At 39.7% G+C, this 19669-nt stretch overlaps 1 protein-coding gene across 7 annotated transcripts in view; it reads left to right on the forward strand.

The window, feature by feature from the left end:
* SLC25A21 (solute carrier family 25 member 21) overlaps positions 1 to 19669 on the forward strand; it is a 512281-nt gene that overhangs the window by 490492 nt on the left and 2120 nt on the right. For 5 of the 7 annotated variants that reach the window (XM_082384196.1, XM_082384197.1, XM_082384201.1 and 2 more), the window contains 3 exons: positions 14139 to 14320; positions 15236 to 15288; positions 18419 to 19606. In XM_082384196.1, coding sequence (XP_082240322.1) covers positions 14139 to 14320; positions 15236 to 15288; positions 18419 to 18480 — 297 coding nt within the window. In that variant the 3' untranslated portion in view covers positions 18481 to 19606. Of the gene's footprint in view, positions 1 to 14138; positions 14321 to 15235; positions 15289 to 18418; positions 19607 to 19669 lie in introns of those variants that run through there. The other 2 variants (XM_082384198.1, XM_082384199.1) reach the window with 1 other exon arrangement.

The following is a 19669-nucleotide window of genomic DNA, read 5'->3' on the forward strand; positions in this document are numbered from 1 at the left end:
AATCATGTAATTCTCTTTCATTATAGTCAGTTTCTGGAGCTGCATCTTGTTCCTTTGTTTGGAACATCTTTGCCTGATTCTTCATTTTCCTTGACTCTCTGTGTTGGTGTCTGTACATTAGACAAGGCACTCTTCATGGACTGGCCTTAAGCAGGAGAAGACACCCATGATTCAGTCTGACTACAGATTCTGGGGACCTGTACCAACTCTTTCCCTCCTCAGGGAAAAGTAGGCAGCTGTCATTTTTTTCTGCTCACTCTATACTGAGCAAGAGGAGAGATATGGCTTCTACCAGTCCATACCTCCATCTCAGTTCTCCCCCAGGTGGCTAGACTCTGCAGGACCCATCAGAACTCCAAGACTGGCAAGTAAGATACCAGTTCCTTGGGCAGCCCCAGAGAAGTTGGACATACAAACCAATTCCTTCCCCCCACCCAACCCTGGGAGAAGCTGGAAGCTAGGGAGTCTTCCTGATTATATGGTGAAACACTCAGGGCAGGGACTCTGGTGGGAGGTTGTGCTGAATCTCCCTACTGAATTCTGTAAGTCTGTTAATGTTTACCCAGGGTGCAGAAGACTGTCAACCAATTTCTAGATTTCTCATGCAGAGAATTTGTCCATGAATTGTTGTATTTGTGGGAGAAAGGAGGATCCAAGGCTTCCTACTCTGCCACCTTGCTGATGTCACTCTTTAGGTTAGGGGACATTCTGAGCTCACTTCCAGTCTTGTGATTCTAAGATTTTATTCTCTACCATTTAAGTCTTTGCTTGGACTGAGAGGTGATCTCCTTGAATGTTGAATTGGAGTACAGTCCTGAGAGGCAAGTGTATATCTCTAATTCTGCTGGGTGACATCTGACAGTCTCAGAGCTTCTCAGTATTTTGGTGTCTTCACTTCCAAATAATAGAATCTTGGCTCTCTTTTGGCTAATTTAAAATTATAGGAGATTGATTCAAGATGGGGAGATTGGTTGAAGATGGCAGAGTAGAAGGTCGTGTGCTCACTCCCTCTTGCGAGAGCACCAGAATCACAACTAACTGCTGAACAGTCATCGACAGGGAGACACTGGAACACAACAAAAAAGATACTCCACATCCAAAGACAAATGAGAAGCCGCGATAAGACGGTAGGAGGGGCGCAATCACATAAAATCAAATCCTGTAACCACTGGGTGGGTGACTCACAAACTGGAGAACAATTATACCACAGAAGTCCACCCACTGGAGTGAAGGTTCTGAGCCCCATGTCAGGCTTCCCAACCTGGGGGTCCAGCAATGGGAGGAGGGATTCCCAGAGAATCAGACTTTGAAGCCAAGCAGGATTTGATTGTAGAACTTCAACAGGACTGGGGGAAACAGAGACTCCACACGTAGAGGGCACACACAAAGTAGTGTGCACATCAGGACCTGGGGGAAGGAGCAGTGACCCCACAGGAGACTGAACCAGACCTACCTGCTAGTGTTGGAGGGTCTCCTGCAGAGGTAGGGAGTGGCTGTGGCTCACCATGGGGACAAGGACACTGGCAGCAGAAGTTCTGGGTAGTATTCCTTGGCATGAGTTCTCCTGGAGTCCGCCATTAGCCCCACCAAAGAGCCTGTAGCCTCCAGTGCTGGGTCGCCTCAGGCCAATCAACCAACAGGGAGGGAATTCAGCCCCACCCATCAGCAGACAAGCAGATTAAAGTTTTACTGAGCTCTGCCCACCAGAGCAACACCCAGCTCTACCCACCACCAGTGTCTCCCATCAGGAAGCTTGCATAAGCCTCTTAGATAGCTTCATCCATCAGAGGGCAGACAGCAGAAGCAAGAAGAACTACAGTCCTGCAGCTTGTGGAACGAAAACCACATTCACAGAAAGATAGACAAGATGAAAAGGCAGAGGACTATATACCAGACGAAGGAACAAGATAAAACCCCAGATAAACAATTAAATGAAATGGAGATAGGCAACCTTCCAGAAAAAGAATTCAGAATAATGATAGTGAAGATGAGCCAGGACCTCGGGAAAAGAATGGAGGCAAAGATCGAGAAGATGCAAGAAATGTTTAACAAAGACCTAGAAGAATTAAAGAACAAACAAACAGAGATGAACAATACAATAACTGAAATGAAAAATACACTAGAAGGAATCAATAGCAGAATAACTGAAGCAGGAGAACGGATAAGTGACCTGGAAGACAGAATGGTGGAATTCACTGCTGCAGAACAGAATAAAGAAAAAAGAATGAAAAGAAACGAAGACAGCCTAAGAGACCTCTGGGACAACATTAAACACACGAACATTCGCATTATAGAGGTCCCAGAAGGAGAAGAGAGAGAGAAGACCCAAGAAAATATTTGAAGAGATTATAGTCGAAAACTTCCCTAACATGGGAAAGGAAATAGCCACCCAAGTCCAGGAAGTGCAGAGAGTCCCAGGCAGGATAAACCCAAGAGAAACACACCAAGACACATAGTAATCAAATTGACAAAAATTAAAGACAAAGAAAAATTATTAAAACAAACAAGGGAAAAATGACAAATAACATACAAGGGAACTCCCATAAGGTTAACAGCTGATTTCTCAGCAGAAACTCTACAAGCCAGGAGGGAGTAGCACAATATATTTAAAGTGATGAAAGGGAAGAACCTACAACCAAGATTACTCTACCCCGCAAAGATCTCATTCAGATTCGATGGAGAAATCAAAAGCTTTACAGACAAGTAAAAGCTAAGGGAATTCAGCACCACCAAACCAGCTCTACAACAAATGCTAAAGAAACTCCTCTAAGTGGGAAACAAGAAGAGAAAAGGACCTACAAAAACAAACCCAAAACAATTAAGAAAATTGTAATAGGAACATACATACCAATAATTACCTTAAAAGTGAATGAATTAAATGCTCCAACCAAAAGACACAGGTTCGCTGAATGGATACAAAAACAAGACCCATACATATGCTGTCTACAAGAGACCCACTTCAGACCTAGGGACACAAACAGACTGACAGTGAGAGGATGGAAAAAGAAATTCCATGCTAATGGAAATCAAAAGAAAGCTGGAGTAGCAATACTCATAACAGATAAAATGGACTTTAAAATAAAGAATATTACAAGAGACAATGAAGGACACTACATAATGATCAAGGGATCAATCCAAGAAGAAGATTTAACATTATAAATATATATGCACCCAACACAGGAGCAATACATAAGGCAACTGCTAACAGCTATAAAAGAGGAAATTGACAGTAACACAATAATAGTGGGGGAGTTTAACACCTCACTTACACCAGTGGACAGATCATCCAGACAGAAAATTAATAAGGAAACACAAGCTTTAAATAACACAATAGACCAGATAGATTTCATTGATATATATAGGACATTCCATCCAAAAACAGCAGATTACACTTTCTTCTCAAGTGCACATGGAACATTCTCCAGGATAGATCATATCTTGGGTCACAAATCAAGCTTCAGTAAATTTAAGAAAATTGAAATCACATCAATCATCTTTTCCGACCACAATGCTATGAGATTAGAAATCCATTACAGGGAACAAAACATAAAAAACAGCAACACATGGAGGCTAAACAATACGTTACTAAATAACCAAAAGATCACTGAAGAAATCAAAGAGGAAATCAAAAAATACCTAGGGAACAAGTGACAATGAAAACACGATGATCCAAAACCTATGGGATGAAGCAAAAGCAGTTCTAAGAGGGAAGTTTATAGCTATACAAGCCTACCTCAAGAAACAAGAAAAATCTCAAATGAACAATCTAACCTTACACGTAAAAGAACTAGAGAAGGAAGAACAAACAAAACCCAAAGTTAGTAGAAGGAAAGAAATCATAAAGATCAGAGCAGAAATAAATGAAATAGAAACAAAGAAAACAATAGCAAAGATCAAAAAAACTAAAAGCTGGTTCTTTGAGAGGATAAACAAAATTGATAAACCTTTAGCCAGACTCATTAAGAAAAAGAGGAAGAGGACTCAAATCAACAAAATTAGAAATGAAAAAGGAGAAGCTACAACGGACACCACAAAAATACAAAGCATCATAAGAGACTACTACAAGCAGCACTATGCCAACAAAATGGACAACCTGGAAGAACTGGACAAATTCTTAGAAAGGTATAACCTTCCAAGACTGAACCATGAAAAAATATGAACAGACCAATCACAAGTAATGAAATTGAAATTGTGATTAAAAAATCTTCCAACAAACAAAAGTCCAGGACCACATGGCTTCACAGGTGAATTCTATGAAACATTTAGAGAAGAACTAACATCCATCCTCTCAAACTCTTCCAAAAAATTGCAGAGGAAGGAACACTCCCAAACTCATTCTATGAGGCCACCATCACCCTGATACCAAAACCAGACAAAGATACTACAAAAAAAGAAAATTACAGACCAATATCACTGATGAATATAGATGCAAAAATCCTCAACAAAATACTAGCAAACAGAATCCAACAGCACATTAAAAGGATCATACACCATGATCAAGTGAGAGTTATCCCAGGGATGCCAGGATTCTTCAGTGCACACAAATCAATCAATGTGATACACCATATTAACAAATTGAAGAACAAAAACCATATGATCATCTCAATAGATTCAGAAAAAGGTTTTGGCAAAATTCAATACCAATTTATGATAAAATAACTCTCCAGAAAGTGGGCATAGAGGGAATTTACCTCAACACAATAAAGGCCATGTACAACAAAACCACAGCAAACATCATTCTCAGTGGTGAAAATCAAAGCATTTCCTCTAAGATCAGGAACAAGACAAGGATGTCTACTCTCGCCACTGTTATTCAACATAGTTTTGGAACTCCTAGCCACTGCAATCAAAGAAAAAGAAATAAAAGGAATCCAAATTGGAAAAGAAGAAGTTAAACTCTCACTGTTTGCAGATGACATGATACTATACATAAATAATCCTAAAGATGCCACCAGAAAACTATAGAACTAATCAATGAATTTGGTAAAGTTGCAGGATACAAAATTAATGCACAGAAATCTCTTGCATTCCTATACACTAACAATGAAAAATCAGAAAGAGAAATTAAGGGAACAATCCCATTCACCACTGCAACAAAAAGAATAAAATGCCTAGGAATAAACCTACCTAAGGAGGTTAAAGACCTGTACTCAGAAAACTATAAGACACTGACGAAAGAAATCAAAGATGACACAAACAGTTGGAGAGATATACCATGTTCTTGGATTGGAAGAATCAATATTGTGAAAATGACTGTACTACCCAAAGCAATCTACATATTCAATGCAACCCCTATCAAATTACCAATGGCATTTTTTACAGAACTAGAACAAAAAATCTTAAAATTTGTAGGGAGACACAAAAGACCCCAAATAGCCAAAGCAATCTTGAGGGGAAAAAATGGAGCTGGAGGAATCAGACTCCCTGACTTCAGACTATACTACAAAGCTACAGTAATCAAGACAATATGGTACTGGCACAAAAACAGAAATATAGATCAATGGAACAGGATAGAAAGCCCAGAGATAAACCCACGCACCTATAGTCAACTAATCTATGACAAAGGAGGCAAGGATATACAATGGAGAAAAGACAGCCTCTTCAATACGTGGTGCTGGGAAAACTGGACAGCTACATGTAAAAGAATGAAATCAGAACACTCCCTAACACCATACACAAAAATAAACTCAAAATGGATTAAAGACCTAAATGTAAGACCGGACATTATAAAACTCTTAGAGGAAAACATAGGAAGAACACTCTTTCACATAAATCACACCAAGATCTTTTTTGACCCACCTCCTAGAGTAATGGAAATAAAAACAAAAATGAACAAATGGGACCTAATGAAACTTAAAAACTTTTGCACAGCAAAGGAAACTCTAAACAAAACAATAAGACAACCCTCAGAATGTGAGAAAATATTTGCAATTGAATCAATGGACAAAGGATTAATCTCCAAAATATACAAACAGCTCATGCAGCTCAATATTAAGAAAACAACCCAATCAAAAAATGGGCAGAAGACCTAAATAGACATTTCTCCAAAGAAGACACACAGATGGCCAAGAGGCATATGAAAAGCTGCTCAACATCACTAATTATTAGTGAAATGCAAATCACAACTACAGTGAGGTATTACCTTGTCCTGGTTAGAATGGGCATCATCAGAAAATCTACAAACAACAAATTCTGGAGAGGGTGTGGAGAAAAGGGAACCCTCTTGCAGTGTTGTTCTGAATGTAAATTGATACAGCCACTATGGAGAACAGTATGGAGGTTCCTTAAAAAACTAAAAATAGAACTACCATATGACCCAGCAACCCCACTACTGGGCATATACCCAGAGAAAACCATAATTCAAAAAGACACATGCACCCCAATGTTCATTGCAGCACTATTTACAATAGCCAGTTCATGGAAGCAACCTAAATGCCCATCGACAGACAAATGGATAAAGAAGATGTGGTACATACATACAATGGAATATTATTCAGCCATAAAAAGGAATTTAATTGGGTCATTTGTAGAGACGTGGATGGATCTAGAGACTGTCATACAGAGTGAAGTAAGTCAGAAAGAGAACAACAAATATCGTATATTGACACATGTGCGTGGAATCTAGAAAAATGGCACAGATGAACCAGTTTGCAAGGCAGAAATAGAGACACAGTTGTAGAGAACAAACGTATGGACACCAAGGGGGGAAAGCGTGGGGTTGGGTGGTGGTGGTGGTGGGATGAAGTGAGAGATTGGGGTTGACATATATGCACTAATATGTATAAAATAGATAACTAATAAGAAACTGCTGTATAAAATAATAAAATAAAATTTGAAAAAACCCTTTTATACTTATAAGACTATAAATAAATAAATAAATAAATAAATAAATAAATAAATAAATAAATAAAATTATATTCCTTTGTAAGGTAGACAGTTTCTGTAAGCTTCCGATACCTCATCTCCTCAGCAATGTTGTGAGGCTTAAATATACAGAAAGTGCTTAGCACAGTGCCTAGCACATCGTGTCTTATCATTATCATCATCATCTTTTTCCAGTTTTTAAAATAAACTAATGGAAAGGGCAAAATGACATTCCAAGTAATATGATAATCAAGCCAGAAGGCTAACCATTCAGCTAATGCATGGTGACTTGTAATAATGAGATGTCTTCCGTTGAGTTCATAAAACCCAACAAGTGACTAAGTTTTTAAGAGGCAGAAGTTAGGTACTATCTCATTGAACTTTGATAGTGAAAGTCCAGAAGTAACTCCCTTCTCTTTACTGCATGTTTACCCCTGCACTTTGTTCACACCCCCATTTCAGTACTCATCACATTGTACTATGATACTTCATTATAAAGCCACCCCATCCCCTCTCTGGACCATTTACCTTCACACTCAATTCTAGCACCCAGTGTAGGACCAGGCATTTGTAGACATACAATAAATGTATGTTGGATGAATATACGACAAATGAATGGTGAATGAGAAGGAATATAACATAATGAATGGGATATAATATAACAATGGTTGGAAGTCTGAAGAACTTGAGTTCAAATCCAAGCTCCACCTCCTATAAGCAGTGTGATCTTGATCAAGTGACTTAACTCTTTAAGTTTCATGTCCTTATCTGTAAAATGGTGTATGTACTTAATTCATAGGGTTCTTATATGATATATAGGTTTTGTACATGTTTTTTGCATATAAAATTGTCTATCAATAAGTAAGTATTATTAACAGTACCATTAATTTTCTTAATGAAAGTTATGAAAAATAGCACAAATATCATACCATGTACATTATTTTATTACTTCTCTTTACTTTTACTATTAGTTTTATTGTTATTTGTTATTATGGTTATTGACAGAAATGCTGGAATGATTCACTGATTGCCAGTACAGAATGACCCATTCAAACTATGTGATAGGTTTCACTCAGACCCAACAACCTCACAGATGTGCATTCTTGCTTTGGATGGACCTGGGGTAGGAAAAGGTGAACAGAGTTAATAGCATTGTGTTCAGTTCTGCAGCCTTAAAAAACAAAGCCCTGCTTCCACCAAAGAAGGCTTTAAAATGCTTCCCAGCACATCCAGATCCTTTTAGAGCATCAGTTATCCAGTCCAAGGATCCAAAAAGATGAACCATAAGCTTCAGTTAAGCAGTGGTTCTCAGACAAGCATCCATAAGGATAATTTGGAAGACTTGTTTAGACAGATTGTTGTGCTCCATCCCGAGTTTTGGGTTCCATAGGCCTGGGGTAAAACCCCAATCTTCATTTCTACTAAGTTCTCACATGATACTGATGATGGTGGTTCAGGGACCACACTTTGAGAACCATTGAGTTCATAGATATGGTTGAGGTATGAGTAACCTGAGCCCAGAGTGGAAATATTTGCAGAAATCTTTTCACTAAGGTGAATTGCCCGATAACGCCCATGAAAATGAGGGCTTTCTGTTTTCAGCCCCAATGTTTTCAACACTGCACTGTCCTTTTTTTTTACTTTATAAATTTATTGGTAGGGGAAATGATTTGATGAAGTTGTTTTGAAGCTCCTATGAGCCTGATAAAACCTATAGACATTTTCTCCTGAAAAGCCCATCTGCGCATACCCAGAACCATTGCTTATAATTTCAGGAGGTTCTCAGGCACCTCCCCCAACAGCCCACCCACCAACCCTTAGGAGTATCAGTAGAAAAACTATCCCCTAAGGCAAAGTCTTGGGTTCACTTGGATGTAACAAAAATTCCCTTCTTACACCTAAGCTTTCAGTTCACTCATTTGTAAAATAGGAATAAAAATAATAGTTCTTACCTCAAAGACTGTGAAGATTAACTGATATAATACACTGAAGAGCCTAATTTGAAAGCCAGAAACACTAAATATTACCTTTTGCTCTCTCTTTATAGTCCTGCTACAACAATCCTCATTCTTGAGGCAAGTAGATGCCTCTCCCTACTAGGGGAAAGATCAGGAAGTGTAAGAAAGAAGAGCCAGCCCGAAGAGTAATATTTCAAGACTTTACTCTGTGCCCACTGCATTCTTTTGCTAAAATCTGGTCACAGGATGCCATACCATGTTTTTTTCTGTGAGTCCCTGAGTAATGGGGTCTGGCAAGCCCAGGCCTGGCTCTATGACCTGAGAGTCTCAATTCATTTGCCTGGAAATACTCCACCTTGCAAATGTCCTATGCCTTGTCATGTCCCCATGTTAACTCCTCCTGGCAGAAAGACAGAAACGTAAAGTTCTAATAGGGGTTCACTTACAGGGTAGAAGATACTGAGTTTTGAGAAATAGTGTTTAAGGTCAAAGCCTGATTCTCATTGTTTCTACAAAGATAAACTACAGTGATAGGCTAATCCGCAGACATTTATTTAGCACTTACTGTGCACACTGTGTAGTAGGTGACACAAAGAGGAATAACACATGCTCCTGTTCTGTGCCAGCTCACATTCCAGCAGGGAAGATGGATACACACAAAAATAAACCAGACACAAAGAGAGCCAGAGCAAGGACAACGATCGTGGATCAGACAGTGTTTCAGGAGTGCCCAAGAGGGAGAAATCAATTTTGATGGGGGTCCACGGAAGTCTCTTGGGCAAGGTGGGATTTAAGCTGGACCGTAAAGAGTGGGGCTGCTATCTGTGAATATGATGGAGAATGACATTCTAGGTTGTGGGAGTTGTTTGAAAAAAAACGTGGACTTAGAAAAGTGTTCAGTAGAAATGTGCATGATTACGATTTAACCAGCATGAGTGTAGTTTGGCTTGGGGGTAGAGGTGTAGAATTTGAGGCTAGAAAGGTAGGTTGGAAGCATATCATCGGAAACAAACCAAAGGCCAATGAGGAGCTTTGGCTTTACTCTCCGTGCCGTGGGAAAGGGTTGAGGGTCTTTGAGTAGGGAGGCACCAGAAGCAGATATGTTTTTACAAAAAAAAAAAAAAAAAAATCCCTGGCGCCACTGTGAAGAACAGATGATAGAAGCAAGAAGAATGCAAGACTTGGTGAAAGTAATGGGAACCTGAGCTAAAGCCAGAGAAGTAGAAAGAGCAGCCAGAGGGGGACGAAGGGGAGGGGCATTTGAGGGGCTGCGTTCATCCGAGGATGGTTGATGACATGCAGCAAAGAAAGCAGAGGTGAGCTGGCAGGGCTCTCCTTGGCGCATCTGATCCCAGTCTGGGTTGCTGCCTAGAGCAGACCATGGACTCAGAGGAAGAGGCTGGAAAGGGGCCCAGAGGCCGGGTGGCGAGGGATAGCTCTTGGCCATCCCCAAAAGACTTTTCTCCTCCCTAGAATGCCCAGAGTGGTAGCAATTGACCATCTGCTTTGCCTGCCTGGAATATCAAAATCAGTGACTCCCAGACATGGGCCCTCAGCCTGGCAATGTCAGAAGTCCTGAAGTTCTTTTTTTTTTTTTTTTTTAACATCTTTATTGGAGTATAATTGCTTTACAATGGTGTGTTAGTTTCTGCTTTATAACAAAGTGAATCAGGTATACGTATACATATGTTCCCATATCTCCTCCCTCTTGCATCTCCCTCCCTCCCACCCTCCCTATCCCACCCCACTAGGTGGTCACAAAGCACCGAGCTGATCTCCCTGTGCTATGCGGCTGCTTCCCACTAGCTATCTATTTTACAATTGGTAGTGTATATATGTCCATGCCACTCTCTCACTTTGTCACAGCTTACCCTTCCCCCTCCCCATATCCTCAAGTCCATTCTCTAGTAGGTCTGTGTCTTTATTCCCGTCCTGCCCCGAGTTTGTTCATGACCTTTTTTTTTTTTTTCTTAGATTCCATATATATGTGTTAGCATACGGTATTTGTTTTTCTCTTTCTGATTTACTTCACTCTGTATGACAGACTCTAGGTCCATCCACCTCACTACAAAAAACTCAATTTTGTTTCTTTTTATAGCTGAGTAATATTCCATTGTATATATGTGCCACATCTTCTTTATCCAATCATCTGTTGATGGACACTTAGGTTGCTTCCATGTCCTGGCTATTGTAAAAAGAGCTGCAATGAACATTTTGGTACATGACTCTTTTTGAATTATGGTTTTCTCAGGGCATACGCCCAGTAGTGGGATTGCTGGGTCATATGGTAGTTCTATTTTTAGTTTTTTAAGGACCCTCCATACTGTTCTCCATAGTGGCTGTATCAATTTACATTCCCACCAACAGTGCAAGAGGGTTCCCTTTTCTCCACACCCTCTCCAGCATTTATTGTTTGTAGATTATTTGATGATGGCCATTCTGACCGGTGTGAGGTGATACCTCATTGTAGTTTTGATTTGCTTTTCTCTAATGATTAGTGATGTTGAGCATCTTTTCATGTGTGTGTTGGCAAACTGTACGTCTTCTTTGGAGAAATGTCTATTTAGGTCTTCCACCCCTTTTTGGATTGGGTTGTTTGTTTTTCTGGTATTGAGCTACATGAGCTGCTTGTAAATTTTGGAGATTAATCCTTTGTCAGTTGCTTCATTTGCAAATATCTTCTCCCATTCTGAGGGTTGTCTTTTGGTCTTGTTTATGGTTTCCTTTGCTGTGCAAAAGCTTTTAAGTTTCATTAGGTCCCATTTGTTTATTTTTGTTTTTATTTCTATTTCTCTAGGAGCTGGGTCAAAAAGGATCTTGCTGTGATTTATGTCATAGAGTGTTCTGCCTATGTTTTCCTCTAAGAGTTTGATAGTGTCTGGCCTTACATTTAGGTTTTTAATCCATTTTGAGTTTATTTTTGTGTATGGTGTTAGGGAGTGTTCTAATTTCATACTTTTATATGTACCTGTCCAGTTTTCCCAGCACCACTTATTGAAGAGGCTGTCTTTTCTCCACTGTATATTCTTGCCTCCTTTATCAAAGATAAGGTGACCATATGTACGTGGGCTTATTTTAAAACAACTCTTAGGCACTTTCCCAGGTGATTCTGATCTGGGAACCTAAGGTGGGTCTGAGGTGGGGCTGGGCATCCATATGTTGTAAAGCTCCCAGGTGACTCTGATGCACAACTGGATTTGGGAACTACTGTGGGATCTTACTGTTAAGCTGGGAAATGTATAGAAAACACGGGTTCAGTGTACGCTTGTGCTAGTGAACACTATGATGGCTTGAAAACCTTAGGATTTGGTCCCCAACAGCATCTCAAACATAATGACCTTCACTGAGTGTCTTAGCCGCTCCTCCCTCCCCAACTCCAATCCTCCGCAAACACATCAGGAGGTGGGAGAAGCTGTGTGATTGACAGGGTCCCCTGAACTTCCCAAAAGGTCATCGTGCATACAAGTCATCACTTTCACCCTTGTCCTTGGCTGTGTCGCAGGAGCACCACGAGAGGGTCTCATCACAGGTGTTTTGAGACTTTAGAAAACAGGTTACATAAAAATACTATCCATTTTCTGCCAGGCTTGTACAATATTCATAGCACTTTTACTACTATTATTGTTTTTTTATTTCTCAGAAAAACCATGCAGTACAAAGTTAAGGTGGGTGTTAAAAACATCCCTTCTACACACTGGGCTCCATGGGATTCAGTGACTCGTGCAAAGTCAGACAACCAGAGCTGGCCCTGAATCCGCCATCCTCCCGAGCTCCAGTTCTGCTTCTATGCCAGAATGGAGAAGGGTAACATAAAGGCATTTTTCTCTCCTTGTAAAAGAGAAAAAAATGGGGGGGAGGGGAGATTATTTAAACACACCTCACTCATACTGCAATCACTGCATTGTTTCTCCTGTTGAAACACCCTGTTGGTTTTTAAATCCCTTTAAACCCACCCGACACCTGTATGGCCCAGATCCAAGAATTATTACCGAACCCCTCACTTTTTATATTTAACCACATAGGAGTTTCTGTGATGGTATCTGGCTCTTGGTTCAGTTGAAAATTTCAGAGCTTCCAGAATTTTTCTTCTTCCATCAAAGCTATAAGCATGCAATGCTCAGACCTGATTTTTTTTTAATTAATCAGAGAATGGTTCCCCCTTTTACTTATCCTGCTGGATAAAAATAGCATCATGGCACTACCCTGTATTGTTCCTCTGTGAAGATCCTTCTGAAGTATTGACCAAAAGAGAGGGCAGGGGAAGGATGAGGGAGGTCTCTGTCAGCAACTTACGGTTTGTGAGATGACCTCTCTTCAGGGCAAGAACTGAGGCTGACAGCAAAATGAGAACTTTCCAGCAAATTCATTATAACAAAGCATAATGTGAGCTCACTAGGCACAAAAATAGGCAAAAGGAAAGTGACTTCCACATAAGACCTAATTAAATACTTTGATGTCAGAAGCAGAGCAGGGAGGGGTGGAAAATCAAATCAGACCAAAGTGAAGGACCCAAATTCAAATGGAAAGAAGAAATATTTTTCTCTTTTTCTCCCTCCCTTTCTGTGTGCGTGTGTGTCTCTCTCCCTGTCTCTCTTCTGTCTCTGAATGTCTCTCCCCTTTTCTTCCTTTGCCATTGAAGGAAGAATAAGATTCAGGAACAATGGGTTGAAAATTCTTCAGCCAATTAGTCCAGTGACTTACTACTGTTTATAATGCGCAGAATGTCCCAGGCTGTTTTGCAGCCTCCCCAAGTTGGTTTGTTAATAACAGGAAGCTAGCACTTCTCAGTACAGTGGATCAGCTACACGTGAAAATAAATGCAAAAAACCTGGAGGGGAATAGCAGCAGACCGAGAGTAGCCTTGATTTAATTTAACATTTGGGGGTCCACACACAAATGAGCATTTTAGTAGGCTTCATGGTGGAAGTTGCTGTCATTTGTAAAATATTCTGGCCAATTAGCTAATAGTGTGCTTGGATTTCTCCTGTTTTGATACAGTAATACTAAGTACATTGTGAAGCCCAATTATACAAATCATCCCCATATGCCATACCAGTCTTTCTTTATGAACTGTGTTTATAAATCCTGTGTGAGGAAATGTGTACTTCAGCAATTTAGACCATGTGTAAAAACATAGCCAATGGGATTGTCAAGAAAACAAGTTCCAGCCTAGGAAATCCTAATGTGTTCCGCTGGAATAACAGGAGGGTGCCCGGGAGTGCAATGCTCTGCTTAAATACATATTGCTTTATAGTGTTTAACCGACTCAGGGGCTTCCGCTTCCCTTTCTGTTATTTTATTCTTCTTTTCTTTTAGGATCCAACCTTGGAGTTTCTGAGAAAATTTGGGGTTGGTCTTCTCTCGGGCACAATAGCCTCAGTCATTAACATCCCTTTTGATGTTGCCAAAAGTAGGATTCAAGGGCCTCAGCCAGTTCCTGGAGAGATCAAGTACAGAACCTGTTTTAAAACAATGGCCACGGTCTATCAGGAAGAAGGGTAACGCATTCTTATTTTAATAAATGTGCAAGACTAAAGCATTGCTAAAACCATATTGTACTTCCATTTTGATGAGAGCCATTAAGCCCTCCTGAATTGGGTGTGTGTCTGAGAAGCTCTAGGGATTAGATGAGAAACTTTGTGAGATAACACAGTCATGAGATGTTGGCAAAACCTTCTTACGCCATCAAGAAACATGAGCCATGATCATTCAATACACTGTATGTTTGTCCTAGAATGCCAAGGTGAACTTTTTGCTTGTCAGTTTGCACAATATGCTATTGCATATAATATGCCCTGTTCCCACATGGGCAGGAGAGTAATTGTCTTCTGACTATACATCTAATCAAAATGTCACCTAATTATATTCTCCTGGGAGAATTAAACACGAGAGTTCTGTGAAGTTAGTTCTCTTTTAAGAATTTAAAGTATGTGCCTTTTTCTACTGGTCTTTGTTTTTTTAAGTCTTATTTTTGTCTCTTCATCCCTCCTCAGCAGGTCTTATTCTCAAGTAAGCAAGTAATATTTTATTATTTTGATCTAAACTGCATTGTATTTCCTTCCGTGAGGACTGAGTTTATGGTCTTTTAAACTCAATTACAAGAGTCATTTTGTCCATATACACAGCTGTCTTGAAAGTAAGGCCTGTCTGGATAGCAAAAACCATCTCGCTGATCAAAGTCCTATTTGCGATGGGACCAGATCAGCATAGCCTGGGTATTAAAGAATCAATTCTTTCCTCTCATCCAATTTGCTGCAGAGAATACTTAGCCCGATACTGTCTGTTTTTGGATTTGAAAATTTTTTTCAAATGACTTTTTTGGGTAAATGCTGGGTCAGCATCTCAGTAAAGCTGAGGGACAACTCCATTTTGTTTTCATAATAAGAATGTTGCTCTTTCCCTTCCGGTTCTAGCATTTTAGCTTTGTATAAAGGCCTGCTTCCCAAGATTATGAGGCTTGGACCAGGTAATAATGTTTTCATTACTTATATCCTTCCTTCCTTCTTTCTCTAGTATCTCTTTTTTCTTATTTGTGTCTATCTGTAACACAACTAAAGTTTGCCACACTGTGAAACATGGAAACCTTAAGGATAAAAAGTTGTCCAGGAGTATTCAAGACACTAAAGGCGTCCATTAGAAATGTCCTACCTTTGTTTATAAGGTACTATTTGTGGCCTTACTGGAGGCTGGTAGAAGCCAAAGCCCACCTTAAGTCAATAGGAAAGGGTGCACAGCCAGTCGGAGTTTGAGTCGCTTCTGGCTGAAAGGGAGGATTTTTCATGGAGTGAGGGACCAGCTCAATAAAACTTTCCCTGGTGCTTCTAGTTCATTCTTGCTCCTGCCTCAACTTCACTTCAGAAAGAGAAAAGGAGGACAGCTCGTGTCCATGAAGAGCCAGAGCAACTCTCCTCACAGTCGCCTCTGGGGAGCAAGAATGGAGGAGCTGCAGCCTGGCGCTCACCTTCCCAGCTCCTCTCAGCATGATGGTGGAGGCTTCTGGCTCGGGGCCTCACCTCAGGATGCCAGCCCACAAAAAGCCGGCTGCCATTCCCACAGGGAGAGTCAGCTGCCTCTGTGTAAACAGATAAGAAAGCAACTGCTGCAGACTCAACCACCTGGGCAAATAGTCTTGGATTATAAGCAACCTTGTGAATAAGTACAGAAGTATGCACTAGACCACACATATTATTTTACCAGGCTACACTCACCTTCTTAGACATCCTGGAAATCTTCCCCGGAACTGTCCCCTACTCCTCCCCTTTCTCCCTTTCCCAGTCCTCCCTTTGAACACTGATGTCCCCTTCCCCTGCCACACTCACACATATGCACATTTACCTTTAAATCTCAGCCCAGTGAACCAGCATTTCTGCCAACCTGAGATATAGAACAGCAGTCTGTAAATTGAAGCTGGTGAACAGTTCATACTTCCGTATATTTTGAAAACACTTCCACAATTCCCAGTCCATCTATCCCAGGCTTTCTAGGCATTTAAGCGTGGATTTTTGCTTCACATTTGAGATCCAGACCTGCCTTCTCTTTGTCATTGGCCCGTGTGTCAACACGAACCCAATGATAAAGAATATTGGTGATTTTGTGCCACTCTCTCTTCACGAATGTGGTGTTTTTCCTTCACCACACAGTAAAAACCTGCTAGTAGACCTAGTATTAGAGAAAATCATAGGACTGGCCCTAATCCAGCTTTCTCAGGACGGGATGGGCCTGAAAAGGGAGAGCGATCAGGGAGAGTTTAGCTAAAACGGTAATTGACTGGAACCTTAATCCAAAACTCTTAAATAATCTGACCCCAAGTCTTGTTAGAGGCTTGCAAATGTTTGGTTGGCTTTTTAAGTGTTTTTTGCATGAGGTGTCCTGAGTTGCTGTGGTGTTAAATCCAATGAAAAGGGTTCTTGTGAACAGACTGTCCAGGCTAAACAAAATTGTGAATAACTGGAAATCTCATTCAAGGACCTGGCCTCCACTCTCATCCCAAACATACCGGTCCTAGCAACCTCAAAGGAAAGAAAGGTGTAGAGAGAAAGGTAAGACTTTTGAGTTAAGGATAAGACTTTTTCGAGAGAGAGAAAGAGGGAGAGCGAGAGGCAGTAAAAAAGAAAAGAAGGGTGAACCTGGCATTTTCATCCTTCGTTCTAGAGAAGCATCCCATCCTATTTTTATAACAGCCTTAGCAGCTCTATGTGGCTAATGATCCGGACCTCCCATGAAAGGAGAATCTTGAAGTCTGTGGTTTAGACTCCAAATATCACTAGGCTGCAAACTAACCCGATTCTGCGTGTTCTTGTCTTATATGGTGAACAGTTAATAAGAGTAAACAGAGCAATTACATACATATTAACAACCCTCTGTAGTGCATCCCTTTTTGTTTGCCAGAGCCAAGAGGGCTACAGCAGCTGAGAAGGGGCTATTAGAGTATTTTCAGGGGTTAAAAATGAAAATTACAGGCAGATAATTATCTTTGGTATAAGGTTACACAAACATGTGCGGCCTGTAGATTAAAAAAAAAAAAAGCATATGGTAGTGTGTACAAAATAAGATCAAAATCAAGTTCTGTTTCTTTCCATCAGAAGTCAGTCTTCTGTTCATGCAGCCAAGTCTTCTCTAAGTTGTACTCTGGATATTTGTCCACATTTTTTAAAATTGGGCTTTACAACGTTGTGTTAGTTTCTGCTGTTTGTCCACACTTTGATTTTGTAATATTGTTCACATAGACCTGAAAGGATAGAGAATATCTTAAAGGGCACAGGATATGTGCTATTTACTGCATCAGACAGAACACAAAAGCATCCACATGCAAATGCTTCTCCCGATGTCTAGGTATTCAGCAGCCTCAGTGCTTGTTTTCCATATCATAGTCCTGTTGACATATTACATAGCAAGCCCTTTTGCAGCCAGTTATATAACTCTTCTCTTCCAAGATAAATGATGGTCTTATGACACTCAACCCCGACTACCAAATTTTCAAGTGCAATCCGTATGTATCTGAGGCAGATGAAAGGAATGAAGGCAACAAAAATCTGAGGCAACAAAAAGAGGTCGAAAGCTAGCTAAGTTTTGAAATACAGATTTTAAAAGGACTCAGAAGCTACTTTTCACATTGTAATCCAGTTTGAAAGCCGTAAGAGAAAACCAGGCTCATCCATCAAGCACCATCTTAGAGATTTCCTTCTTGAATGCAACTACAACAATGCTAATAATAAACTGAAAAAGATAAATCCTTTGCCTACATATGACAAATCTGAAGGTTTCTGTTCGCGGGAAAGCCACATGCCCTTACATGACTAAATGTGTCTGTATTTACTTACTTTTAAAAATTAAAAGTGCCTGAAAAAGAATCTGATGAGAAATGATGAAAGTTACAGAAACTCATGGGGAAAAAATGTATTTAGAGACTCAAGATGGTCTTGATTTCGCTCGGAGAATTTTCCACAGTTTTCTGTGTATTGGAGCTTGAGAACTGATGATTCTGAACGGCTTCTGCCTGATAGACTGCATGGGACTCCAGGGATTCAGAAACCCAGTGGGAAAGACAGCACAATTTCACAGGACTTGGGCTAAAAACCAGCTCTTTTCTCTTGTAGGTGGTGCAGTGATGCTGCTGGTTTATGAATACACCTATTCATGGCTTCAGGAGAACTGGTGATTGCCTACAGAGTATTTTTCCCCCTTGTGATAATAGATATTCATTATCCAGCACCATGAGAAGAAGAGAATATCGATCAGCTGAGCCGATACAATGATAAATTATAATTATACAATTATATACAATTATAGAGGGTAAAACAGTTTGTTCAAGAACAAAACCTATTTTGATACTTCAAAAATTATCTCTAGACAATTTGAAACTGTCGTTTTGGTCATATCCATAAAACTGTGAGAAGAAAAATACTACTATGAAGCAATGAGGTATATAAACTGAATATAGAAAAATAGCATGAAATCAGATCTATATCATAAAAGCAATATAAATTTTATGACCTATGTTCCTCTTACACGGCTTCACAAGGAAAATTCATTGTGTTGATGATTATTTTCTCCCAAAAGGTCAAGAAGTGCTAAAAAGTGAAAAAAAATTAAGCCAAAATTTAAACAGTTTTTATAAGGAATTAAATTCTTCCATAAATAGTGTTTAATCATATACAAGGAAAATATTTCTAAAGTGTATTAAAATGACCTTTTAAAATTTTATGTTAAAATGTGAATTTGTTGGTTTCTTTTAGTAATAATACTCATCTCAGCTATATTTTCCTAAATCTACTTTATATTATTTGCACTGTTGGTTAATATTTTAAAATCATGATATTTGAAGTCTTTTATGACAAATATAAGACATGAAATTATATTAAACTACTTTCCCTTTGAAAACAAGTTTTAATGCTGAAATATTTTCATGCTAAATCACAAATTCAAACCACTCCTTGGGCCCGTTTGTGCTATCTGTATTTGCATCAAATACCTTTGTTCAGAACTCTTACCTATGCCATTCTTAAAAATGATGTTTAGAATAAAACTACATTTCTAGGTTATTAGTTTTAAGTGACAGTTTCAGGTGTGAAGTCAACTAACTGCAGTGTTAAAATCTGTATTATGAAGGGGAAAATGTTTCAAAGGAGAAGTACATTCTCAGCATTTCCAAAGATTCCTGTACTAACATGCACTCCAAAAATTATCTCCTTGGCGTTAATATAACCAAACTTAACTTTATATCCGCATCCTGAAACGATACTACTTCAGTAGCTAGAGGCAACAAAAATATCTGCATGTTCGAGATGGCACCTGTTCTTAACTACTACAAGGTATTTCTACCATAAAGCTGTGTCACTAAAACATTT

Source organism: Balaenoptera borealis (assembly GCF_965194805.1).
Source record: "Balaenoptera borealis genome assembly, chromosome: 3".
Classification (NCBI taxonomy): Eukaryota; Metazoa; Chordata; class Mammalia; order Artiodactyla; family Balaenopteridae; genus Balaenoptera; species Balaenoptera borealis.